General features: G+C 41.8%; 1 protein-coding gene across 6 annotated transcripts in view; it reads left to right on the top strand.

Annotated features, from left to right (window-relative positions):
- LMO3 (LIM domain only 3) overlaps nucleotides 1–27,507 on the top strand; it is a 63,175-nt gene that overhangs the window by 440 nt on the left and 35,228 nt on the right. The window contains exons 1-3 of one of the 6 annotated variants that reach the window (XM_069807820.1): nucleotides 878–960; nucleotides 1,430–1,713; nucleotides 9,233–9,446. In XM_069807820.1, the coding sequence (XP_069663921.1) occupies nucleotides 9,241–9,446 (206 nt within the window). In that variant the 5' untranslated portion in view covers nucleotides 878–960; nucleotides 1,430–1,713; nucleotides 9,233–9,240. Of the gene's footprint in view, nucleotides 1–877; nucleotides 961–1,231; nucleotides 1,714–2,626; nucleotides 2,749–9,232; nucleotides 9,447–27,507 lie in introns of those variants that run through there. The other 5 variants (XM_069807821.1, XM_069807823.1, XM_069807818.1 and 2 more) reach the window with 5 other exon arrangements.

Raw genomic sequence — 27,507 nt, 5'->3', positions numbered from 1 at the left:
TAAATCTTTCTTGGGTCTTGAAAGACTTCTATAATATGAGTGTCATTCAAATTTAGGGTATATTGTAAGCTGACATCTTTCAAAGCTTTGTGGAAATCTAGTGTGGTGCTTCTAATAGCAGACAACAGATATTCACTTTGAAGTCTGAAAACTGTATTCACAAATTCTTAATCTGGTCTTTCTCCAACTGCAGATGGCTCTTAGAGGAAGATGCTTTGGATTTTTTTAACTTTATTTACAGTAGGCTAGGCTCAACATCCTTCTTAGAAAACCCGAAGAAACAATCATCCGCGAGCGTGACTGAATATCAAAGCGTGCTCGCTCTCCCCCGTGTTTGCATGTCTGTCCGTCTGTCTCTCGGCCAGGGGTGTCCAACACCTCGAACACCCCCGTCCCTTATTTTTTCCCCCTCCACCACTAGGCAGAGAATAAGGATCCGTCTTGGGCTCCTGGCACGAGGCTCCCGTAGGGGGGAAACGGCTTGTCCTCCTTCCTTCAGCTGAAGCGGTGCAGGGAGGGTGGTGGCATGCGGCGAGCGGTGCCCGGGCTGCGCCGGGGCCGGGGGCCGGGGTGCGGCGGGGCCGGGGCCGGGGCCGGGGCGCGCTGCCGGCGGCGGGCGGGCGGCCGGGGACCGCGCGGGGGAGCGGGAAACTTTCACGCCGGAGTTTCCACTCCTTGCTGAGCAGCTCGGATCTAGCGCGGAGAGAGGCAGCGTTTTCACCTTCGGGGATTTTTCTCATTACTCATTAATAGAGAGATCTGTATCTCGCCGGTTTTTCTCTCCTGGTTTTTTTTTTTTTTTTTTTTTATGCGTAGGCAACTTATTGTTTGGTTTAGGCAAAGTATTTGGGGAGGAGTGCTGGGGGGGCGGGGGGGCCGGCGGGACGACGCTCCCCTGCTTCCCCGGGTGTGTTTCTGGAGCGCTCTCCGGGAAGGTGATCCTGAGCCGCTTCAGTAGAGGTCACTTGTGTGTGCGTGTGTGTGTGTCCCTGGTGTTTGTGTCTAGCATATGCATGTGGTTTTGCTGACTGCACTTGCAGGCTTGTAAATTTTCACCATGGGAAATTACCAACAAAGCCCAATCTGTCTCCTGGCTGCTTTGCACTTTCCGAGGGCGGCTGTACTTGAGCGAGCTGCAGAACGAGAGAGAAAGAGAGAGGGAGAGCGAGGAAGGGGGAGCTGGGAGGGGGGAGAGGGAGAGGAAGGGTGGGTGGGTGGGTGGGTGGAGGGGGAGAGAGGTAAATAGCCTTAAATCGGAAGGGAGCTGCTTCTCTGTGGTCTTCCACAAGAGCTGCCTGGGCTCTGCCGGCTCAGTAATAACTGAGTGACCTTTTCTTTTGCTGTATTATGTCTGGCTGGTAAGGGATTGCATTTTGCAGCTGATAAAGCCCTGACTTCATTCAACTCGGCTCCTCACACGCTGCTTTAGGTAAGTTGTCTTCAGCCAGGACGGAGACAGACAGCCTTGGACTGCAAGATACTAAAAGGAGGACACCTGTAGCTCGGATGCGGTCAACACAATTACTTGGCGGATCCTTGAGGACCTCATTATTTTAAACTTAAAGAATAGCGATCTCCCTCCCCATCTCTCCCACCCCCTCTTTATTTTTTTTCCCCAAACAATGCTTCTTTTTGACCTTTCCCAAGGAGAAGAGCTACAAAGCAGCCACTGTGCTTATTGAACTGCCTCCTCTCTATCGCTTAATTGAGAAGGTAAGTGAGGCAACTGTGTACATAAGCTTTGGGTCATTTGTGTACGTGTGTCTGCATCACACTCTCTCTCCTCTCTCCTCTCCCTCTCTCTCTGAGTCATAAGCCGGGGCTGCAATACACACACACGCATCTCTGCACTGCAACTTTCACTCAAGCTGCAGCTCTGCTGAGACTGTTTTGTTTAAATCATGTGAGGCTTCATTATTTTTATGATGAGACATGAAATACATGCAAGCGGAGGATGCTGAGCGAAACCCATCCGACTGCATGTCTCGAGAAATAGCAGTCAAAGTTAATAATGAATTGCAGCAAACGCCCCCCCCCCCCGTTATTATTGTTGTTATTATTCTTGCTTCTTCCAGAGCTTCTCGAAACGTGCTCTCAATTATCAAGGGAGTCGGTTAATTTCCCACTCCCCGGCTTTAATCCACAAGCCTTCCCCGTACGGCGGTTTAATTTGCAACTGGTTCGGTGCAGGGTTAACCCTTTGGGCAGAGCGGAGGCAGGAGCGCGGCGGCCGCCGGGGCGGGGAGCCCGGGGGGGGCAGAGGCGCCCCCGGGGGCCGCGCTCCCGCAGCCCTCCCTTCGACCGGCGTGCGGGAAGGGCAGCCGGGCTGGCGTTATGAAACAGGACTTCTGCCTGCCGTCCTCTTCTCTCTTTTTTCCTCTCTTTTCCACCGCCCCCCCCTTCATACCGAGCGCGATGTGGTATGCTAACGCCGCATGTGACAGTTTAATCAAACCCATTTGTTACAACAAAGCTAAGAGACCGCTGGGATTAGAGGCTTACGGGCAGAGTTAGGGGAGCATGTGGCTTTGTCGCTCGCCATCGCCGTGCGCGGCCGGCGGCTCGGGGTGTGCCGCCCCCCCCCCGCCGCCCCCCGCCCGCCGGGCTGCGGCGCGCCGCGCTCCCGCTCACTTGACCCGCAGCCGGGGGAAGCACTTGCTACTTTGGCCGGGATTTGGGTGCTTCGATGAGAAGGAGCTCTGCGGGCGCCCGTAAATCAACTCATGCAGAAAAAGGAGAAAAGTTTTGGTAAGGCGGCGGTCTGCTGGTTTAGAGCGCACCGAGCGGGAGCGGTGCGCCTTGGGGCGGGGGGGGACGACGAGACGAGGGGGCTTCTCTCTCCTCCTCCATCCCGACTGCGGTGCGGAGCGAGCGTCCGCGTGTGCTCTGAGGAGACCCCAAACGCCGCTGCCTAGGACAGCTTTGTAGGAGCGCCGCTTAAAGCGATTAATCCGGGTGGGTGCGACAAATATCGGCACATGCTTTGCCCGCACCTCCCTCTCCCCTCCGCTCCCCGTCGCCCCATCCCTGGGATGCTTGAAAAGGAATTAGCACAAAGGGCTCGAGCGTCTAACTCCGAAAGGGATTCTTTGTTGTAGAGTGTATGTTTCTTATTTATTTTTTTATTTTGCATGTGAGCTGCATCAAAATTGAACTCAGTCTTGCAAATCTCTTGTTGGCCTTTGCCAAGCACTAGCACTTTGCTGCCATGGTAACTGTAATTAAACTGATAAGAGTGGAAAAATGTCAGTATCTCTGAGCCTTGCAGCTGCATTGGAGAAAAAGGGAATCAAATTGGTTCCCAGCACCGCTGCTCTAAAAAAGGAGGGAGGGAGCGGGGGGGGCCGGGGGGAGAGAGGTGGGGGGACACGACAGGGGTAGGAACATAGCTGAGCAGCTCCCGTCCCTGCGAGCCGGGTACATCTATTTGCTGTGGTGTCCCTTAGGGGGCTACAGCCTGCAGGGATGCTCTGGGCCACTGAACAGAGAGAAACAAGCTTTTAGGCCCAATCTAGCTTTCAAAAAGAGAAGGGGAAAGAAGAGGAGAAATCTTTTGTTTGGTGTCTCTTGGCAAGCGACTGGCCATGTTGGCCAAATTCTTTTAATCTGTATCACTGCTCCTAGCCGTGGGACTGCATTCCCATTTTTAGTTTTTACCTAACCTCTTTTCTTTTTTTTTTTTCCTCCACTTCCCAACCCACCTCCTTTATTGAAAAAGAAAAAAAAAAATACCCCCCGCCCGATTCCTCTGTAGAAGAAGGGGCAGGAGGTGAAGTTTAGTTATATACCATGGAAAATTAACTCAAAAGTATGCAGAAGAGACTATATTCAGAGTACTAAAATCCTTACTTTCATTTTTTTTAAAAAAAACCTGAGTGTTAGGGAGTTGCGGTTACTTTGTTGTGTTAACTACAGAAGCTGAGACTGTGTGGATGAATGGCACAGAACAAGAGAGCATAATGGAGGCAATCAACCGTTAGGCTGGTTCACAATGCAATCCAGGCAATTAAAAGCTCACCAGAGTTTAAATGAAATGGTTCTGCTTATTTCTGTGCACCACACTGCACAGGCTATTATTTATGTCTCTTTTTTTAATTATGATTTCCCTTAAACTGTCAAATAACTCAGAATAGCAGGGTCTTGGAGGCAATAAGAATTTTCCACAGAACAATTTACATGCCAATCTAAAACTAGTTACGACTCCTGATGTGCTACATGCAAGTTCTGAAATGTTTCTTAGCTTCTGAAACCCTAACTTTTTTTTTTTTTAAGTCTGCGTGTGTATTGTCCTGAATAATTGGAGCTCTGAACGCTGTTAGGATGAAGCTACAAAGTGGGAAAGCATCAGAAAAGTATTCTTTTTATCTTCTACTAGAACTCTAACTCTCTTGTTGGCTACATATTGTCTGTCAGTTTGCTATCTTTTAAAGACCAGTGCACTGATACTTAATTTGCTCCAAACTGATTTTTTTTTTCTTTTTAAAGTAGAGACAAGTCTTCCCTTCCTTTCTGTACATACTACTGTCCTTGGTAGAACTGTGTGCGTGCCTCTGCAAAGGAGGCAGGGGGGGAGGAGAGTGGTCTTTAAAAGTTTTTAAGTGATCCAGTGCATAATAACATCCAACTCTTCCTCCCTTAACATGCCTTTCAAAGACTGTCTGTACCACAAACCAGAAACTGAGTTCTGTGGGTCTTGTGCCGCACTCAGCACCATCAGGGACCAATCCTGCTTACAGATGCTACTACATCACTAAGAAAATACAGTTCATTATGTCAAATCTTCATTCCCTTTGATTTTTGAGAAGGGCGATGATTGGAGTGGAATGGATTTTTGTTTCTCTGCCTTCTTCCAGGAGCCTAATTTAGCTTTTTCAAGCAATCTTTCCTCTTTATCCTGAAATCACAGTTACAAATCATTTGACAGTGTTTCATCCCACAATAACAACAATGACCAGGGATGGGAGTCAGTTGCATCGAACTTATTTGGGGAGACCGAGGGGAAATCCAAAAACCTGCAAATCAGGTTATTAAGTTCTCCCTTCAAAAATCCTAAAGGTGGTGGTTGGTGATGAAGAAGTCTTGTTCTTGACACAGCTCTGCAGTTTATGTGCAGTGTCTTGGGGACTGTGGAGGGACGGAGGGAATGGAGGGAAGGATAGAGGAAGCCCTTGAAAGCATATTGGGGTGAACTAAGAAGGGTTTGTCTGACAGTGACAGACTAGGCACTGAAATTTCTCAGTTCTGAGAACAGATCTGCTCTGTGATGCAGAGCATGGGTAGGACTGCAGAACTGAAGGGAAAGCTTGGTTTGATTTTTTTTTTTTTTTTTTTTTTTCCCCCCAGCCTGGGTGTAGCACTTATGGTATTGTATGGTTTTTTGGAAGTACTCCATAAGCTCTGCTTTCCTGGGGGAGGAGGGCAGCCAGGCAGCAGTGCTGTGTGCCGCTACCTGATATTTCAGTGGCAAGCAGTTTGGATGGTTTTGTGGGTGCTGTCAGCCTCTGAAAGGGTCCTTCCTGTGTCCTAAGAAATAAATGGGTACTTAAACTGCAGCCTGTGAAAAGCTGGCTGACAGTAAGCTGCAGGTATTCTTACTGCCAAATTAAGAGAGAGCTAAAAATACACGAGCGCATATCTGAAAAGTATAACTGCATTGGAGTTCTTATGGGAACGTTGAAGGGAAGAGAGATGGTCTGTGAGGTGATCTGCATTAAGGTGGCTCATACAATACAGAAAAAAGTAATAAAATATTCTGTTTTCAAAATTAAGCAATTTAATCCAGGGCATGTGAAGAAAAGGGTATGTGCAAAGAATATGGAGATATGTAAAACTCTTCTCGGAGCACTGTTTTGTGCTTTGTTTTGTCTAGAACCTTTCTACACTTCAAGAAAAGAGTAACTTTTTTTTATAATGAAGCAATAGTTTGGGTATTGTTTTTTTAACTTTGATTAAAATAGAAGCAGCATCATTGCAAGTAAAGTGCGAAAAGATCAGATCTATCAGAGGAGAAAAGCATTCCTTCCCTCCAAAAGCTGCTGCAGATTGAATCCCTAATCTGAAGAAGCTGCCAGTGGGATGTCAGCACCACCTTCTCTCTCAGCCTCAGGAAAATAGACGTGCAGGGTTGCTAACACTGCTTCCATGGGGTGTCTGCCCCTTTTCACTTGCTTCTACGAGGAGGGTGCGGGCTAACGAACATGAGTGACAGTGCTCTGTCTACTTTCCTGATGCAGCAAATATCTCAAAAACTGTGCAGGGGTACGTGCAAGATTGTGCAAGCTGTGATTTTATTTGTAATACAGTAACCCTGTGTTTGCAGCATATACCTCAGGAATTATCTGGCTTGATTACTGCGGTTTGCTCAGATAATTAATTGTTTAGCCTTGTTTCTGTGGCATCTTGTTCCCTTCAGACGGCGCAGGACAGTAGATCAGCCCGCATCAGAGACTGTCAGCCTCCGCTCTCTAACCCGCTTCCTTATCAGGCGACAAAATTTTTACATTAAGATTTTTTTCTTTAAAGCCTTTAACTGTGTTAGCTCCTAGTTTATCCTGCTTTTCCTCGAGCTAAAGATTAAAGTCCTAGAACAGCCCTTCATGCTTCTGAACTTTTTTACTGAGTTCCAAGAAGTTGATACAAATTGTGGCCAGTTTTATGCATTTGTCCTCTACGTGGCCAAAGAGAGGGTCTGGGGATAAGCCTGTAGTTGGCACTTAGCAGATATTTATACTCTACTGTCATATGCAACTTTACAGATTAAGGTTTTTCAACTAAGTGAAGGAAGGTATTAGAGTTCCAGCAGGACTTCCCCTTACGGTCTGGTATAGGTTCTTTACCAAAAATCTCTGATGTTTTCACTGCTTTAGCAATTTATTTATAGCCATGTTATTTGCTGCTTCATGTATGTACCCTGGATTCAGGGGAGTCAGCTGGCAATTGAAGATACTGTAAAGGCTCAGTCTTTGTCTCACGGTGCTTGCTCAAGACGTGATGTGCGTGTTCGTTCCCAGATGTGCCACAGACTTATATGGAGCCCTGTGCAGGTCGCTGGATCTCATCCTCCCCCTTCTGAACAAGCAACAGATCTTACGAGTCTAAGTGGTGTAGGAGCTATGAGTAGCATTGATTGGGGAGTAATGGGAAGGCAGCAATGCCATTTTTTTATACTTACTGATAGAAAAATACAGACTTTACACTTTTGTTATGAGTTTTAGATGTTAGGCAGCAGTACTGCCGTGGTACTTCAGGGTGCCCACTAGAACTCTGCATATCGCTGAATGGCGAATTTAACAGGTAAATATATCGCTCCAAAATGCATAATAGAGAGTATTGCAAAAAGGAAAGCAAGGCCGTTGTGCTCATATGTCACAATAAGAATTACTGTTTTTAATTCAATGATCAGCTTTGCAGGTGAAACTTGGGAGTTCAGCTTGGTAACCCTGGAAAGTCACTTAACCGGCTATACAGTCGCTGCAGTCCACGTAAATTCAACATGTTCCACGTACACATATGCGTGGAGATCCCTGGGATACCTCAGCTGGCGTAGCATTTAGCCTCTTGTCTTTGTTAGAGCTAATATCCATAACGGCACGCTGTACCATTGCTTCAAAAATTACACTCATTTTTGTGTTTTCCTTACGAAAGTTTTTAAAAACCAAACCAAACCCAAACCCCAGCTTGTTGATGTCCTAGCTCCCAGAGCCTGCCTGTCTGTAGTGGTGTGTTACAGCACCAACCGAGATCTGCTGATAGAAGCTGGGACTGTAAGGCTTTCTTAACGCTAGCTAGTAGAGCGTTCTGGATGAGGAGGTCTTGAATTTGCTTTTCTTTGTTACCAGACTCTATTTGACCTTTCCCAGTCTCTGCATAGTAACAGGGTGTCATACCCTGAATTTTGGGGTACTAGTTGCTTGTTGGCAACAGCATTCGTTCCCCAATCTTGACAAATTCTTATTGTGATATTCAGATGTGCTCTAATGAGTAAGATTTTTTTTTTAAGTTACATCTCTGATTGGCTTTAAAACAGTGAGACAACCTAACGTGATCAAACTGTCTGTCCGTTCTCTCTTTCTCTCTGGTGCCTATTTGATGTCCAACAAAGCATCCACAGGGCTATGATTTTGCTTATTCTAAGAAATGACTTTCAGAGAATTGGTCTGAGTGTAATGGGATGGCAGTTCATGCGATTAACCAAGAGAGACCAGTCTGTAAGCACTGCGGGGCAGTGACCTTCTCTCCCCATTTACTGTAAAACCGAGGGCAATCGATTTTTGTATGGATCTCTGGAAGCTGGCTGCGGTGCTCTGCGTACCATTGCTCCACTGTGTTCCACTTTTACCAGTTGCTTCCCTTAAACAGTGGTTCAGGCACTTGAATTGTTATTTAAATGCTCTCCGCTATTACATCAAAATGTATATATACTTAATGGACAGTACTGTACTCCTTGTCCCGACTATTTGTTGGCTAAGATTGGGATTGGAAAGTGAGGAAGAGGTTTTTTGTGGTTTTTTTGTTGTTTTTTTTTTTTTCCCCTTGACAAACTAGCAACACTCTGACCTTGTGCAGATTATTTAAAATCAGATTTTTCAGAAGATACTTACACTGCAGGTTGTAACTAGAGGTGCTGGTATGGAAGTCTCTGGAAATCTGATTGCTTCATTCATGTGTCTAACAAGAACTGATATCCTAAAAAGCAAAACAGCCCCCCACCAGCACAAAAATGTCTATGTCAAACCACCCTGTAACTCTGGCCCCAGCCCAGCTTCAGTCTTTTCTTCTTTAGAACCTGGAGTGCTTTTATATTTTCCGAATATAGTGCAAATAGGTCCAAATATGTAGATTTAGCTATGTTTGCCATCATAGATATGCCGTTTATTTAAATTTTGGTTGCTGAGTATTGGATACTTTGGGCAGAAGTGGATGACTTTTCAAATGAACTGTTTTAATTTTTCATTTTAATTTTTTAATCCTATTTCTTTTCAGCAAAGAGACCAGGTAAATGAGGTGTTAAAGAGAAGCTGTGGAACTTAGAGCAGTGGAAGTTTCTGCTCTCAAATTTATCTTAACATTGTTTTCAGCTTGCTGTGGACTATCTAGGTTATTTTATCCTATCTACACGATTGCCTTTTTAATGAACTGGGGAGGGGGGGAGCGAGGTGGAGGAAGAAAAGGGTGAGACTTGCACTCAAGAGAATATCTATTTTCAGTCTTCTCTTGTCTTGTTGTATTTCAGGTATACAAATGCTCTCAGTCCAGCCAGACACCAAGCCGAAAGGTTGTGCTGGCTGCAACCGTAAGATTAAAGACCGGTATCTCCTAAAGGCCCTGGACAAATATTGGCATGAAGACTGCCTGAAATGTGCCTGCTGTGACTGTCGCCTGGGGGAGGTGGGCTCTACCTTGTACACCAAAGCCAACCTTATCCTTTGTCGCAGAGACTATCTGAGGTAGGCCGCGTCCTTCCTACGTTCCCTGACAAACGTGGTAAATCTCTTCAGCCCTTCCTACGTAGTCGCTATTGCATAAGCGGTACTTGAGGGCTGCAAGGCCGAGTGTAAGTGGAGGGTGAGAAAACAAATACTGAAGCGTGGAGATAAGACTAAAATCTGAATCAAAAAGCACGCGTAACCAGGTTGTGCAGGTGGCTGCCAGTTTTCTGATGCTAATACTGGGGTCCTGTGCTTCGAGGAGGAGGAGAGTGAACCCTCCCATGCGTCCCCCAGCACCGTGCTCCTGGGGAGCTGGTGGTCTCCTCCTCCCCCAGCAGCACGGCGGTGGCCAGGCGTAGCGGCCTGGACCTGCACGCATGGTTTTCACCACCTCCAGGGCAGGGTTTGAACTCTGTCAGGAGCGCTTCACTCATCTTTGCCTGCCCATTTTCGTCCTCTCAGTTTGCCAAGGGATTTCATTTGTGGCATTTGTGGCAGCTTTTATGAGTGTTACCGTTTAGCTGTTAGAAGCTGGACCAAGATGACCAGTTGTCTTCCCCCTGCTAAATAACCATGTAGCTAGTAGGCTCCAATCCACTCTGGTCCTGGTTGAACTGGGTGATCTGGGTGGGATGCTCGGTAACCTGTTGCCACTTCTCACAGATAGCTAATCGTCACCTGATTTTCTGTCGCCTTGTCTGCTTGTGGACCTACGTTCTCAAAAGTCTTTGAGGTATAACTCGTAGCAAAGTACTGATGAGCAGCACCAGGCTAGTTTATCTGCAGATTGTATGTGAATAAATAGGGATGCTTTGCAGGAGTTAAGTTTAATTGGGAAGTTTAGTCTCCCTAGGCTCTCAACAGTAAATAGAGAGAAAAGGCTCCTCTGGGGTGATTCAGAGCACCTATTTCCTATAAAAGCAGCTTTCCTCCATTCCCTGTAGAGTGGGCCTAATGAGACTAGCTGCTCCAGGCTAACCTGAACTTCTGGGAATATCTCCCCTGCCCCTGTAGTGAAGCCTTTTCCTTTTAAAGGGACATTCAAGTCAGTAATACATTGGGGAAAAATTAAAATTCTCTTTGAATGCGTTAACTTACAAGTTCAGTTTAAGCACAGGTACCGAATAGGAGGTTCCCACACACCGATCAGTTCCTGAGTTGTACAGCATGGGTAGGTTGGAACAGGAATCAAGACTAAAGCGTTATTAACAACCGTTAGTACTCTGGCTCTCCACGTTACAACCTGTTTTTTCTAGAGCGGATCAAAAGCCTTCGCAAATGTGTCGTGCAGTTGTTGTTCTGGGGCTGCAAGGCAGATCGGGGTTCTTCAGGCGTGGGCTTGGACTACTTCTTGGTAAAAGTGCTCTCCTACCCCTTAAAACTCTGAACTGAACGCAAGATAGAGTGCTGGGAATTTAGTGTAGAGTCTGCATCTTAAGGCCATTGTGTTAAAGCTGCCAAAGAAGTAGGTAACAAAACCTTTCTTTTAAAAACTGGCAGGGAGCTGTTTGAATAGAAGGGAATTGTTGTACGAGAACCGAGGTCACTTGCGATCTTAAAGAGTGTATCTATAGAGAGAGGTCGGAACAGCTTCTGGGGGGAAGGTAACACCCTAATTTTTAAAACCCATTTTAAGAATCTTTCTACAACAAGTGCCTGCAGGAATAAGAAAACTCTGCTATGGCTCTTTGATCTGAGTTCCAAATTTACTGGAGACTTTGAACTTACTGAATCTCCCAAGTGCTAGTGCAGCAGATCCAAAGTTTTAAAATCAAATGTTTTAAAATCAAATGTTTTAAAATCAAAACCAAAAGCGATCTAGTAGTAGAGATACGAGCAAAGCATTTCCCCAGCACAGATGCGCACACACACACACACACTGCTGCTGCCTGGTCTTTGAAGGTCTAACAGGAGTAAATATTTTGCTAACAGATTGTTGAAATTCATAGTAAGTGATTCAGAGAAAGGAGACTGTATTTTTTATCTGTCATGACCACATTCAAAACTGGTGTTTCGGTTATTTTGTCATACACAATATTTTGCACCAGTGAAACCAGCATACATGAGAAATCCTATAATCAGTTTTAAGATGTTTCTGATTTTTGTCTCCGGGTTTATCAAGTCTTAATGAAGCTATGTTGGCATGAGCCTTTTTTTAGTGATTCTTGTGAGTGCATAGATTTAAACTTGGTATTTACACTAAACTTCAAACTGATGCACTTAAGGTAATTGCAGATAGTCATTTGCCTCATTGCGTCTTATCTACTTAGTTATGCAGTGAACCTATAAAAGTGATCTTTTTAATGCTAATGTAGAAACTAGTTAAATGTTCTCTAGCTTTGTAGTCAAATAAGCTTTCCTATTTAGCAACCCACTTGATATGAATTTAAAGAACAAATTACTTTGTACTAATGATCAGATTAGGGTTCGATTACACTTTCAAACTATCCTCTTAATTTTTTTTTTTCTTTTTAACCATAAAGGGAGTCTTTGCTACATATAAAACTGTTCTAGCTTCCTATTAATTTATGTGGTGCCCTCTAGAGGATATGTGGCTTGCACGATACTATAAAGAGTAAAATTGCTTATTAACTTGTCTCTCTGTGTTCATTATGTCTTTCAATAAGACAGCCATTCTACAGATGCTATAAGCAATAATGTAACCAGTTTGGGTGCTTTAACGTTCATGGTTAAATCTGCAAACTGTGTCTTTGGCTATTTGCAAAGATACTTCCAGTATCTCTCATTTAGAGATGCTTGCCAAAAAACTAAATGCTCTGTCGGCCCTGATGCACACTCTTGTTCTGCATTTGAGCCCTGAGGTACCCGCTTTGGTGAGCTTTTTATAAATACTCTGTTATCTTCAGAACTTCAAAACCTGCTTTGGTTTAGCTCTCTCCTTTGGTCAAATTAGTTAATTTTACTGTATTAAAACCTTTTTCTCTGGGTTGGGGAGGATTGAGGGAATGGAAGAAATCTTTAATGAGGTAATGAGCTCAGAAGATACTTTGGGTGTGAGAGGCTTTACCCTGGACTCTGATTCATGTAAGTCACTCCAGTGGTTTCAGAGGTGGCATAGAACACCATGGGTATTAGGGTGGCAACAGCAGGAATGAACTCTGTTTTGTTAACGAGGATGAGAACTGACTTGGGTAAAGAAAGGGCTCAATGTTAGAAATAACACACTCTGTGAAAATGATATGCAGAGTATAATTCCCCTGCAGGCTTCTGTCTCCTGCTTATACACTCTTGGGTTAGAAAGTGAAGACTTAATTTAAGGAACTTAGGTTTATGCCAATATTTCAAGTCCATTTACAGTAAGTGAAATATGCAAGGAGGTTTTTTTTCCCCTTTTCTTTTTCCCTCCAGAGCTGTACAGTGACATCTTAATGTATCAGCCTATCCTGCTCTGTCCTCTCTTCTGACTGGCAGCATGTCCATTTACAAGCACAATATTCCCTTTGAAATCTGTCATTACTGCCATTAATGACCAGTCGTTATGTTAACAGCCCTTGGGCTGTTAACATGTCAAACTGGTTGTTAACTGGAATGTTATTACTTATTTAAACCGCAGGTATGAGTTGTGTGAAATGCTCTTTGGTTGTGCATTCTGGGCTGCTTCTGCTCAAAACAATAGGGAAACAGCAGAGCGTTTGCCTTTGGGGTGCCAAGGGATTTGCTTTCTGTTCCATCTGCTCATTTGATTTCTGCATATTTGTGAGGTCCTCCTACCACTGGCCAGCCTTCTAATTTCAGGTGCAACTATGTGCAATCCTGTCTCTTAGCCTTGCGTGCAAATGGGCAGCCGCAGATATTTCCAGATGCACAGTAATGCCTGCTGCACATTTGAGATTAATATCTGGCCCCTAAAAGTGTAAAATGAAAGACCGACAATTACATGTAACTCAGTTGTATTAAATAATGAGCTTCCTCAGATGCAGTGAAAATATGAAAGTACAGCTGTGCTAAGCTAGTAGCAATGTAGGTCAATCACCCTTTTCACTTAGGTTTTTAACTACGCAAACCCTGCTGAGCGACCAATGACTACAAAGTGCTGTTTCATTCCTATTTAATTTTGGCAGCATTTTACTGAAGAGCAGGCATTCATGCAGCTAAATTATCTTCACCGTTTCTGGTTTTAACTCCAGCTCCATGACACTAAATGTTGGAGTGCATATCTCTTAGTAAACACAAAGAATGTGGTTTCTGATTTATATTTTTTTTCAAATCCATCTCTTAACATGGAAATTGAATTAGAACTTTTATTACTTTTTGCATAATTTCCCTAGCCAGGCAAACGGATCATAGGAAAAGGATTAATAAAACTAATATATTGGGGTGGAATTTTTGCCCTTAAACACATCTAGAACGTTATCAGGGATGGTGACACAAACGTCTACCCCCTGCCCCCCCAACCTTGGTATTGATTTTGCTTGTAAATGTACTGCAGACTGTAAAAGTACCACTGAATAGCTATGAAGATGAGTAGATCACTATTCCTGAAGAAAAGGGCAGATTGCGTTAGCTTTTTTTTCTTCCCCACTTGCTGGTTTGAAGACCTGAGACAAGCCAGGTTTTTAAAATACATATATTAAATGCGATCTTGTAAATAATGAGACATGACTGCAGAAAGTAGAGTGTTCAACCATAAGCATTGTAAAGATGCTGCCTCTGTAAAATATTTAGCTTGTGAAGGGGTGCAGACTGAAAAGAGTAGAGTTTAGGAAGCAGCTTTTTCCTGTACAACTGCTCGCACTCTAAATGCAATTATTATTTAAAAAAAATTATTATGTAGAAGTACTTAGAGAGACTTAAAATGTCTTGTGGTCTGGTATTGGTTAGCAGATCCTATTACTCTCTCATGTCATGGAAAATGCACGTTAAGTATCGCAAACACCTAAGATACCAGCTCTCTCAAATGCATGTATGAATACTTTATACGGATAGTAGTAGTGGTTAGTGGGTAGTGGGTTACAAGGTGTTTTCAAAATGACACCTCAGTATGCTTCTTGCCCAGCTTGATTAAATAAGGGTAGATCTTGAAACATTTAAACTCTGAGTTTTCAGAAATATTGAGGTATTTACAGGAGTGAGGCTTAAGAGAGCCCTTTATTCACTAAAGCTTTGCAGAACTGAACCCTTATTTATACACTAACATACTTGTTGCAATGCATTGAAATATTCAAGGGAGTACTAGTTTGCAGGAATAGGCCCTAAAAATATTTTTAAAAATATATGAAATGGTAGGTGTAACAGTCTGCTTGTACTAATTTTGCTGTGTATGTGAGATGAATGTTCTCTGAAATTTACATTAATTGTATCATTCAGCATGTCTTAAAAGAGAAAAAAAAAAAAAAAGCAATAATACTCTCTCTCCCACTAATTGCCAAAGGTTTTGAAACCCTCAAAACACCTTAACAGTTTTTGAAGGGATAAGGATGTACTACAAGGAGAGTAACGCACATATGCACAGTTAATCCACCCAACTTGCAAGGAATAATGCCTTTGATTTAGCTACACTCTGGCTAGTTTAGCTTGTTCTTATTTTAGTTCATCTGTGATAGCTTTTAATAAGAAACATTCAATTAAGCTGTTAAAATTGGTGTTTAAGTCATGTTGAAATGCTGTGAAATGTGTGTACTCAAGTTTGACGCTCTTCAGTAGTTCCATGTGTTTTCCCGTATCTGCTGGTATTTTTCTTCAGAGCTGCCAAATTTTTAATAATTGTGTTATTTTTAGTGGCTTAAAATACACAGTTTAATTTCCAAGAATGTGAATGTTCCCTCTTATAAGGCTTCTTGAAAACCAGATGCTTCTCGTGTGTTGTCAAAATACCTCATTAATCCCCTGGAAATGTTCAAAGAATTTCAGGAGACTTTTCAGATGAAAGTGCAGTGCCTCTTAAAGCCTGTCCTATAGCTCTTCATTACCTTTCTACAGTACGGTGTATTTTGATGGAAAATTATTTTACAACAAAGATTTTGTCAATACATAGCAGCTCAATAAATCTTAATAAAACTGGTGATTTTGGGGCAGCGTAGGTAAGTCTGCAGTGCCAGAGGGCGGGACAACATTCTTGGTGAAACAACAACCATTCTATAGGTCTGCTTAGTATTTTCTAGAACCTCTTTTAAAAGAAATGCAACTTTCTTGATTTCTTCCTTGCTGAATTTTCCTCAGACTTGACTTTATGACTAGTGTTTTTATGAAATATGTTTAAAATAATACCCATATTAAAAAGATTTACTTCAGGAGTAAATATCATCAATTGTATTATGACATGTGATTTGACATCCAAGACTTAATTGGAAACTTTCTGCATTTTTAGCCGAAGCCTATGTGAAAAAATGCCTCTGTGTAAAATGTAGCAGAAGAATATTTAGCTCTTATTGTCTAGCACAGAGATACCTTTAAGAAGTTCTGATTTCTGCTACATATCTGTTCCTTTAAAAAAAAAAAAAAAAGAAAGAAAAATTATTTGTTTGAAATGTTAATTTTTTTTTTGTGGCTATTTCACCCACAACTGAAAAACAAGTCACTACTATGTAATTAAAAAAAAGTTTCTTACTGAATTTTGTTACGTTTAATTTGCTAAATTCTTCAAATGTTCCAGATAATACATAGCATTCCTTCTTGATGTGAATATTTGAATAATATGCAACAAGCATCGCTGTTTTTCCTAACAGTATAGCCATGAGCAAAGTGAAAAATTCAAATACTGCTCACCTGGAAATAGAAATTTCATGTAAAACTTCATAATAGATAATTGAGACTTGGCCATCAAAATGGACAACATTGTTACACGCTTTCAGCCCTCCTGACTTTAAGAATTGCTTTTTCTTTTAATTTCTCACTAAAGTTAAATATACTCATGATGAATTTGGAAACCAAAATACACAGTATGCAATACTCAAATGTCTTCTAAATGAAGTTGGTCTTAACTATTGCTGTCCTTAAGAATCCATATTTTGGGTATACCTTAGTAAATACACTGTTTTTGTGATGGCTAACTTCCCAATGGATTCTTTTAAATAATGGATAATGGATAACCTTTTAAATAAATCTAAGTCAGTCACAAGCTTTTTTTTGTTTTTTTTTTTCCTCCTGATCAAAATTTTCTTGAATCTTTGAAGTTTTTCAGACACAAATATCTGAAGCAATGAGTCTACACTGTCAAAAAGCTTTACACGTTTTACACCTTGTTACAGGGAACTGTAACATAATTCTGGTACTGTTGTTTCACACCTTCCTGAGGCTGCTTCTTGCACAGTCTGAATCATTAGCCTTTGGCACTTGAGTCTCATTGTATGTGATTGGTATTTTTTAAAATGGCTATGGATATCAGTAGATTCATATTTTAAAAGAGAAGAGGCTGTTTAAGTCACCTCTAGAATGTGCTGCTTTTTTAGATGCATGTATGAATCTATCAAGTTGTTATCTTCCTGAAAAATGATGGGTGGAAGAGCTAGCTGTACCTGATCAGGCCAAAAAAAAAAAAAGTCTGTAATGGCCTAGAAATAACTAAAATTTCGTTTTACAGAAACTGCTCGTTCTGCTTCTTTCTAATATTTAGAAAGATATTAAAAAAACAAAAACTCAAAACAAAAACCCTGAAACATATCCTGGGTCAAAAATTGACAAAAGTTCTATCAGATCTTGACCAAATACTAGTGAGAACATAAATTGCTCAAATAGCAGGATAAGTAGTAGTTCAGCCAAATTTAATCTTTACCAAGCCATGTGTCAAAACGAAACAATATATGGCTAAGAGACCTTGCAGGCTCTCCATGTTGATGTCATCTCTGCACATCTCCTTGGTATGATACTTATGCATGTATTTATGTAGAAATCATGGTGGAATTCTGCACCCCATGTTATACAGGCACTCACAATATGGTCCTGTCTTCTCTAAACCTGATTAAGACAGACTTTAAATCTATGCTAGCAATTAAGCATCTTGATAGCCCCATGGCAGTCGGTTAGGTTAGTTGCAGGCTTAATTTAAGCATGTGCTAAAATGTCATTATGGAGTGCTGGTATAATGGATTCACAATTCAGTCCCTCTTCCAGCCTTACATCAGAACTGCAGCTACCAGCAACTGGAGCGTATTTAGCACCTATTTTTCAAAAAGCGCAATGGCCTCGATTATTAACTGCAAAATATTTTCCTCTGGGATTAGAGTGAACCCTGTTTATCTATTTTATAACAAAAGACAGCACAAGGGAACTTTTCACTAGCAGAAAATCACTACTTTTATAAAAGAGAAGAGTATGTTCAGCTCCGGAATGATGTTCCTCAGGAAATTCTCCTGCAGGTCTTGAGTGAAGTGGCATTCTGCAGTACTGGAATTTAAGCTTTTCATCTTTTCTTTTGCAAAAATGTCTTATGTTGGCACATAGTGGATGAAAGTGAGAATTGCCCAACATGCAAAGATAAAATTATTTTTTGGGGGGGCGAAAGCAGAGAACATCAGGGATTTTATTGTATCTTTTCTACATTTGGGGGAGGTGAGAGTGAGTAAGTGAGAGTAAGTCAAGTTATACATTTGGATATACTGTAAGTGACAATATATCGGACTAATTAGGAAGACGCTATACTACACCAGGTAGCAAATGTCCCCTTGCTCTTTTATCACTGCTTTTGTATCACACCTTTGTTTTGAACAAAGCTTGAACCTTTGGACTTTATGTACAGGAGTTATCACTTTTCTCTCTTGATACTAAAATGTGCAAAATGCTTGTGAATCAAACCTGATTTTTGTTCAAGACAAGCTTGCAAGCCATAAATATCAGCATACACAGAGTCTCAGGTTCTAGCTTAGTGAATAGTATTTATTATATTGTAACTCTGCATTGAACAGTATTATTGCTCCATCATGGGACAAAATAAATGTTATTTTTATTTTATTTTATAATGTTATTTCTTTGCAGATACCTTAAAGAAAAATATGTATTAGAAAAAAGTTGATGCAGATACAGATTTAATAATTAACACTCCCCCTTAAATACATCTGCTCTAAGAAACGGAGGTATTTATTATTGCTATCAACTTCTAAAAATAGTTCCAGTAACAATCACTGAACTTGGTTTTGTCTTTTAGAGGAATTTTAGGAAGGATTTCTAGGTAGTCATAGCTTAAGTGAGTTACAGGCTACGGATTAGGGATGGTAATAACAGTTGCAATCACCGTGAATTATTGTCTTAGTTCTCATCTTCTGTCACTATGGTTGCTTCTACATAAATCTTGTTTTCCTGAAGTCAGGACTGTTACCTTCAGAGCTACTATTCTTTCTCAAAATTAACATTCAAAAATTAAGATTTTGTTTGTTTGTTTTAGATAGTAGAAAACTTAAAAATTCATCTTCCCATAAAGAAACAAATTGCATTTCTCCACTTTCTAATTTGTGTTAAACAAGTTTTACACAGAATTCAGAAGTTTCTAGGATTTGAGATTACAAAAAAATCCCCCAAATTTGCAAAGAAATCTTTATAAGCCTAATGTGTCTGCCTTATACAAAGTGTCATGAAGGGGGAGAGCAGACTCAGTAAGGTGCTGTTCTCCACTAGTTTTTGTTGGCTTCCTTATTTAATTTGTAATCTGATACATTTAAGAACACTTTATACTAAAATAACATTAACCCTAATCCTAGAAATGTATACTACATGCTTGACTTGATGTACCCTGAATAATCCTGTTGAAAGCTATAGGGCCTCTTAATTTGGAAACATGCCTTAGTAAAGCCAAATATTTAAAATTGGAATGGCTTTGCCTGCAAACCTCTCCTGAATTGCTGTGTCCTTGTTTTTCGTGTGCTACATACTGTACAGCGATTAGCCCTACCCACAGCACAACATCACTCCCTGGTCCAGGAAAAGCTCAAACCCACAACTCTGCTCCTGGCCAGGCACCTTGCTGCCATGTCTAGGATGTCAATCAAAGTTCTGACACCTGTAACAACCTTGCCCTGTTTCTCTCAGATGGAAAGGATGGTTATTTGTATGCTAATCCTACATGCTACTTACCCCCAAATCAAACTGCTGGTGGATGATTTAAGGGTTTAACTCTAGGCTTGTCTCTACAACACATCAGCAGCTCGTGGGCTCTGCTGTCCGCAGTTTTCCTGGGAGTCAGCAAGCAGTAGGAACTGGGACAAAACTTTATTAAAAAGCCCTGGGATTTTGTGTTGATGTTTGTGAATCTTGGGTTCTCAATTCACTTTCCTTTCATGCTCCAAAACTGTGCTAATGAACCTGTCCTGTGTACTTAGCAGCTTTGGGCTTCTAGAAGGATGTGTTCATTTTGATTAAGATATTAAATTAATGCATTTTTATGCTCCCTATAGTATTAAAAATAATTTAAAAAAATCCAGCATGACATTGAATACTTATAGCAAGAAGCACTAAAAAGTAAATTAATATATTCTTTCTGCTCAGAATTTCACTTATTAAACCAATCTTAAAACCTAGAGGAAATGCTGCAAACATTGCAGCAAATGTGCTGGTTTTAATGAGCCTGGCTGTAGACTGCAGTTCGCCAAGAGCGCTCCCCCCAGCACCTCCTTACCTAATTCAGTCATAATGCAGAGTGAACTGCTAGTAGAAAGAGTCAGCCAGCAAAACAAAGAGGAATGACTACTTCATGAGCACACATCCAACGATGGGTGTCTTCTGTGCTTTTCTGAGGCCTTTCTTTACCATCCCTGATGTGTCCCTGTCAGGGTCCCAATTACTTTCCGTCTCCAGGTGCAACACAGCCTGAGCATTTTCCTGTAATAGCCCTAACATGTCTTACTACTTCTCCCTGTTCTTTGTGTCTTTTAAGTAGGTTCTTATTGGATAGTTATAGGTAAAATATACATATATATTTTATGAGAGCACTTCTGAAATGCATAGTGTAGACGGTAGTGCCCATTGCAAGTTCTTTAACATTTTGGCCCTGGAATAGTTCGAAGGTGAGCACAAGAAGTACAACTTCCTGCTCTGGTAAGCAGATGATTGCTTTCATTTGGTTCTTTTCCCTCCTTATACAAACTTAAAAGGCCTCTGAGGTTTACGCTGAATAAAAGCTAGTATATATTTGCAAAACTTACTGTAATTTGTCAGATTATCAGTCTTGATAGGAGCTGTGTCTGAACAAATAAATCTGGAACCACCTACCCTAAGCAGTCTTATTATTAATCATGTAGTCTTACTATGTTGGCAGATAAACAGTTTTCCTCATGGCCTGTTGAAAAAGTAATTTTTATCTATCTTACATAATGCGTGTGGATAAATATATGTGTAAGGCTATTTTAGCAGACGTACAATCACTCTAATTTTTTTTGTCTGATGCTTTCATTTTAACCACCACAAATCCTTTTCTTCTGAAGTCCAGCTCTTTCTCCTCATAAGCCGATCCTTCTGGTTTTAAGGTGTGCTTTTTGGAAAAGTTAGTTCTTATCACCAACTCCTACGTGTCTCATGTTTGGCTTATTTGTGCGATCATGTCAATATTATGTAAGTAGTATAGTGTTGCTTCTAGCAGAGTATCAAAAAGCTGGGATAGGGACAAGTATTCCTTTTCCACCCCAAACAAAAAGAAGAAATAAATAAAATTGGCATGGGGAGGGAAACAAATTGAGAAAATGATTTCAAGCATGTTTCGTTTCCCAGAAAATCTTGCCTAAGTGCAAAGATGGGATTTTTGTCAGTGTGAGCCTGGAAACCACTATCCCTGCAAGGCAGTAGAGAACCAACCCTCTTACCTCCCAGACTTCGAGGAACTGTTGTATGCTTGCTTTTAAGCACTGCTGCTTTTAATCCTTAAGCTCTAGCTGACCTCTTGTGGAACCAAATCTAACCTGGACCCAGTGTGCTTGTCTGTTGAGAAAAGGCATTGAAAAGCACACTTCCATAGCCCATGCGCTATATTAGATTCCAGCAGTGCCTTGCTTTCCAGATTGGGTGGTGACATCCAAAGACGGTATCTTCCTGGTAGGACGAATGGACCAGATATTACCGGTGTATTTTCTGTCTGCCTCTTGCTTTGTTACAGGAAAAAAAAACCCAAACCCAAACAACCCAACATAGAGCAGTTACTGCTAATTCAGCCTTACTGCAGTGCTGCTCATTGAAGGCACTAGTGCTGATGGGTGGAGGATGCACTGCAAAATTCTTGTCTCTGCCCCTGCTTCAGCGGTGTGTTTGGTGAACAATGTAGTCCCTTCTTCCTTCTGCTGTGTACGAGGAGCCAGAAGTAGGTATGGCTCTAGTTTTTATATGAATCAGCTAGAGAAGCAAAAGGGTTAACAGCTGCACTTTTTTCTCTGCTTTCCCTGAAATTTCAGAATGCCAAAGATGACAGAAACGTGACACTGGTGTAGGCGACTGTCCTTCCTCATCAGTAATATTTGGGGAGGAAAAATTATTAAATTGCAAATTTAAGAAAACTTGTCAAGAGAAGACAACATCAGTTGTCGTTAGATGGGACCCCTGCTTTCTGTTCCTAAAACTAAATGCAGTCACCAAGACAGCTGCATCTGGGCAGATCACTCTTCCGTAGACTTGCAGTCTTGCTGTCAATTTTCCATCCTCCTTGTGCTCAAAGGGAACACCATCAAACTGGACAACTCCCCACCTTTTAGCGATTGGGAAAGAGTGACAGTTTGTGTGCTCCAAACTGAGCCGTTTTGCTGCAAGATTAATTCTGGAGATCCTCTCGTTCTGGAAGTGGAGGTGCGTGAACAGAGGCTGCCTGTCGCATGCAGAAGTTTTGGTATTGAAGAAATCCCCGTTGGGAGTAACCCAACCTTTCTCTGTGTTCCGCGTCACTGTTGCTAAACCTCTTGCCCCAAAAAAACCACAAGAAAAAAGTCCCATCACATTCTACTAGCTCCTCCATAATAAGGATATGAAAAATATCAACAGGTGCTCACTAGAAAACAGATGAAAGCAGCACATGCAGTGAGTCAGATGATGGCTAAATTATGTCAGCATGATGTTCGGCTCTGCCAGATTTAAAAGGTCAACACCAAAAGGCAGGCTGGGAAAAAGTTCCGGTAAAGGGGCTAGAAAGAATAAAGGCTTGAAGTCAAAGCGTGTTGCTCTATTTGTCCCAACATAAACAATGTCTAGCTGCACACATGATATTTGTATCAAATGTTTCCTCTCATGGTCCTAACTATATTGAGCGTGCTGTTGTTGCTTCCTTAATGCAATCTCCAAAGGTCAATCAAGTTAAAGTCAGGCTGATGAGATTAGATATTACTTTAAAAAATGACCAAAAAAAGTGTGTTTGGAGAGAGGCTTGAACATGTCTCCAATATAATTCTGTCTGGTTTGCTCCAGGTTCCTGTATCTTTTCCTGGAAACACTGTGTGAACTGAACTGATCTACTTTAGCTCCAAGTGTGCTTTCTCGTTCTCTGGTGATAGCTGAGGTGTCTGCATGTTCTTGGGAAGAGATGAGGGAGTCTTCTGGGCACAGGACAAAAATAAAATGACACATTTAAGTGCTTTTTTTTAATGCTCCGGGGAGATTTTACTATCTGAATTGTGTGCAGTGAGCAGGGATTTTTCATTTCATACATCATTCACGACTTGCTGCAGCGATTCCAAAAAGTCACACAAGCTGAGTCGCTGAATTTTTAGTTTGTGAGTTTTAACAATAGATGTCAGAGCTTTATTAAGGCTTCACCCAGAATTTGCGGTGGGGAAGTACAGCGTGAGGTGTTAGAGAAAAGCAGTAATGTGTCTGAGGACACTGGGGGATGCACAGTAATGACTATGGCAAGATCCAGCATGTTTCTTCCTTCCCCTCCTTGTTCTCCCATTGCTATTAGCTTGATGCACAAGGAAGGTGAGCAGCTCCCCAGCTTTGTCTTTAGTCTACATATTAAAGTCTTGAAGTAGCAGTAGCCGAGGACTTTGTTGCACATTAAGCTGTTGCATCGATACAGAGCTGCGAGTGGCATGTGAAATTTGCCTCTGTTTTTACCCTCGCATGCATTTATTTAGGATTAGTCAACACCTTTTCCAGCAGTTGTGAAGTGTCTGGGATGATATACTAAAGGTGAGGTGATTTAAATCTAGTTTTATGAGTACTTTTCACCTGCTTTAGAGGCTTTGTAGCAAATGCGTGAATCTTTATTGCTATAGTAAAAAGTGGTGGTGGTGGGGGGAACCTTTTCTAGCAATGTCACCTATGAATGCTGACTGGCCTTCTGTGTCTGTCAGCAGAGTTGAAGTGAATGGATACACAAGACTCTGGACAGATGGGTGAGCATCTTGGTTTATAGAGTTACATAGCAGTTACCGTCCGAGCACCCACTGTGGGCTTTCTGGCTTTTTCTGTACTCTCAAGAAATAAAGCAACCTAATTACCTGGCAGCCCTTGCAGATCAGCTGTGTTAAAGACAGAGTTGTTACTGATGCCCTGACATTGCATTCTTCAGAAATGAAGGAATGCAAATGGGTCAGATTATTACCTTTTTTGGTTTTTTTTTAATGACAGAGGGGGCTGCATTCCAGTTTTGAGGGACTTTTCCCACATAACATAGCACGCACCCTCCATGGCTGGGCTACACAGAAGGAGGCAAGCCTTCTGCAGGACGTGTGCCAGCTGTCCCCTGTTCAAGGAGGCAAAGGGGGAAGATGGATACACTCTCAGCACCCCTGGTAGGATCGCCCTGTATAAATACCCTGGGCTTTCATTAAATTTTTTTTTGTGCAGAGAGCAGAGCAGCTAAATGCTCCCCCTCATGTTGTGAGGGGGTGGGAGAGGTCAGGCTGCAGAGCTGACACGTAGTGGTCATGACGAGCAAAGACAAGGCGTGCACCTGGAAGGCTTTGGGCAGTAGTCCTCTAAGCAATGCTGGTTGACGTGACAGCGCACCAGATTCTCCTTCGGCCTCTGCAGTGCTTTTTTCTGATGGCCTCTTATAGCCCGGTACCATTCTGTTCCGTCCATTCTGTTCCTTCCCAGCCTAGGTTTTTCAGTTTTACGGCTCCATTCTGTCAGGGTGAGGGAAGCCCTGGAGGGAACCTCCCCAGAGAGGTCCTACTGGAGGCTAGGCAGACTATTGAGGAAACAGTTAAAAGGCCAGCAATTGCGATCCCATCCAGTGCCAAAATTTCAACCTAAAATTCTTGAAGTTATTTTTGTATCCTTGCAGCCCTGCGCTGCTTCAGCTGCCAAAGGAGCTCAGCATAATGTTGACAGGTCTATCCAGAACATCTGCTGTGAACCCTCCTTTGGTTCTGCCAAAGCAGAGTTTGTAGGATGGGCCCTTGGAAGGGACTTTATGGGTCGCATTCCCCCATTCTCACAGCAATTCCCCCTTGGTTGGATGCAGGGGCAGCGGAGCCCATTTATCCTGTTCCAGCCCCTTCATCTGGCACTCGGCACCTACAGGAAGGCTAGAATCTCAAAACAGGCTTTGTTATGACAGAGATCTCCAGATCTTATAGCAGATGTTGCTGGTGAGAAGCAATTTTGTTCTAGCCAAACCTTCTTCAGCTCTGCTGAGGAGATGCATAGAGAATCTTATAAGGCTACAGGCTTTGGCAAGGAAACCCAGCATTTACCAATGCCAGCTACTCCCTATATTTCTTTTTGAAGGCTATGTAGAGCAAATGATCTCTTCTCTGTCTCTGTGAAACAGCTGTAAATTTCTCTTCCTTTAAACCCCCCACCCATTAAACAACCCTGACAACAGCCAACAGTTATCAGATGCAAAATGAACTATGTGCCTAGGATAAAGAGTTTTGTATTTGTCTCTCCTGATCAATCCCCTGGACGTTTTGTATGCCAGTGCATTAATTTAAAATATTCCCGGGAAGTAGAAGTCCCTGGTAGTTTCCGTAATGGCCTTTTAAGAAGTCTTGTCACCTTGCTTCCCCGATTCTTTCTGTCCCTCCCCAGTTCCATCCGTTGTTTGCTTTAACCTCATCCTCTGTATGCGGACTGCTGCTTTACCTTGTGCTGCAGTCCTCTCTGCTTTGGGCCCAGATCTAACCAAGATATTTTTATCTTTCTTTAAATCAGTGTTTGTGATAATCCCTTTCCAATAATTCCTAGGAGCTAAAAAGCCTTTCCCCATTTTGTGGGAGGAAGTTTTGCCTTACTTTTGGACCTGGGACTGCATTATTTCTGTCTTGCTGCCTAAGGTGTCTGTTCCCTTGAGGCTGAGAAAATGTCCTGTTCTGGTTTTTAGAGTAGAGACAACTAAGATCTCGGGAGTGATTTGCCTACCACAGAAGATGTTTTTGTGGAGCAGTAAATTTACCTAAACTCTCTACAAAATTAAGTCAACCCTGCTTGTTTTCTTTTCTGACCATGATGATACTATCCCAAAGGAGGGAAAAAAGTCATATTTGTTTACAAGGAGCAATTAACAAGTAAATAATGCATTGCTTTTGCGTCTGAATAATTTGGGGTCCTTTGATTTTATTCTCGTGAATAATTCTCTGCACGTTACCCATTTATGGTGCTTGTAGTTTAGGGTGCTAGATGAAAGTCACATTCAAGTTCAGCAAAGCCGACGAGGTTCCACTTTCCTGCTGATTTTTTAAATCGGAGGAGAATTGTGCCAGTATTGAGCTCTTTATAAATCCACTCCCAACCTACCGATTCACAAAAAGAGATGTTGACCCCACTGCAGATGGCTCGCCTGAGGTTGTATACACCCACATAATGTACGGCAAAAATGTCACAGAAGAGAGATTCTCAGGGGTGGTCCCTCACAGCTAAAGGGCACTTCATGTGCATCAGCACAGGAAAACTTGTTTTTCCAAGTAACTAGGAGTATAATAGTCTGATTAACTATTGAACTGCAGCCCCTATGTAAATTTACTGTGAATTTTGGAACTGCTGCTGTTGCAGTCCTCATAATGTAAAATTGCAGGGTTGGGTGCATTTCACACAGAAAAATTGCCATTTTTCTTCTCCTCTTCCCAGGACCCTATTATTTTAAGTGCAAAACATCTTTATTTTATAAAGTTCTTGTTCCTGCTTGTTTTGGGGAGAGGGGGCTTGTTTTAAGGAAAAAAAAAATTGGGTACAAGATTGTTAGTTAAGCAGCTCAGCGAGAGGCTTGTTATTTTGTTTTTACTATTAAAATATCCCCTAATCCACCTTGCTGGGTTTCTACCATTCTTGTAATATTCAATCAAGCCCTTGTTTTGTGAGAAATGTGACAATGCATTGTTGGCACTTTACAAACCTACAGCCCTCGGCAATAGTTAATGAGAGGCAGGGTTTTTTCCCTGTGCAGGACACAATGAAATTTTAGACAGATGAATGCTAAGAGAACCCTATGTACCAAAGGCAATGTTTACTGCATGTAATACATATCATTGTTTGTCTCCTGTAGTGAAAAATACTTGTGTCATGCTGTTAAAATGTACTCCTGACAGAACAGAGCTTGCTATTATAGGGTCCATTGCTTAAAAAAATGATATACTGACAGAAATACAATTTAAGAAAATTTAACACCAAGGGTAGTCGACCATGTAGGCTACTATTAAGGGGCCAAAACTCAAGGCCATGGTTTTATTAAAAAAGAGAGATAGTTTATTTGCTAGTAGTAGGTAAAGTTTAAAAAAAAAATAGGAGGGAGAAAAGAGAAAAGAAAAAAATCAAACTTGCATCTCTTGGTCCCTAGTGTGTAAAAAATTAATAAAAGCAATAGTTCAATAAGATTTTATTGCAGAAATGTTTAAGTGAAGCATTTTAGGAATGCTTCAGGTTTTTAAACAGTTACTTATGCTGTGGAGCGCTGTAGCACTAGAGTGCATAACAAATTGTTGCTTTTGGATGCAAGGCACACCCAGCGCTTTTCATAAAATGAATAGTGAGACCTGCTTAATTTGAATCAGTTTGTGTATTTCTCCATATTTTTCTTTGGTTTTAGAAACATATGAGATTAACAGTTTACTGATGTGAGCAAATACTGTATTGTATTTGGCTGGCTAACCTTGTACAGTTACATTTTCAGACGTTTGCTTTAAGTTAATAGTGGTCAAGTTATTAGTCAATAATTTTGATCTAGAATTTATTTGCTCCTTCCCACGTCTTCATTGCAAATTTCTAATTGCAAATT

Source organism: Haliaeetus albicilla, chromosome 19 (genome assembly GCF_947461875.1).
Source record: "Haliaeetus albicilla chromosome 19, bHalAlb1.1, whole genome shotgun sequence".
Lineage (NCBI taxonomy): Eukaryota > Metazoa > Chordata > Aves > Accipitriformes > Accipitridae > Haliaeetus > Haliaeetus albicilla.
This window is presented reverse-complemented; position numbering and strand designations above follow the sequence as displayed.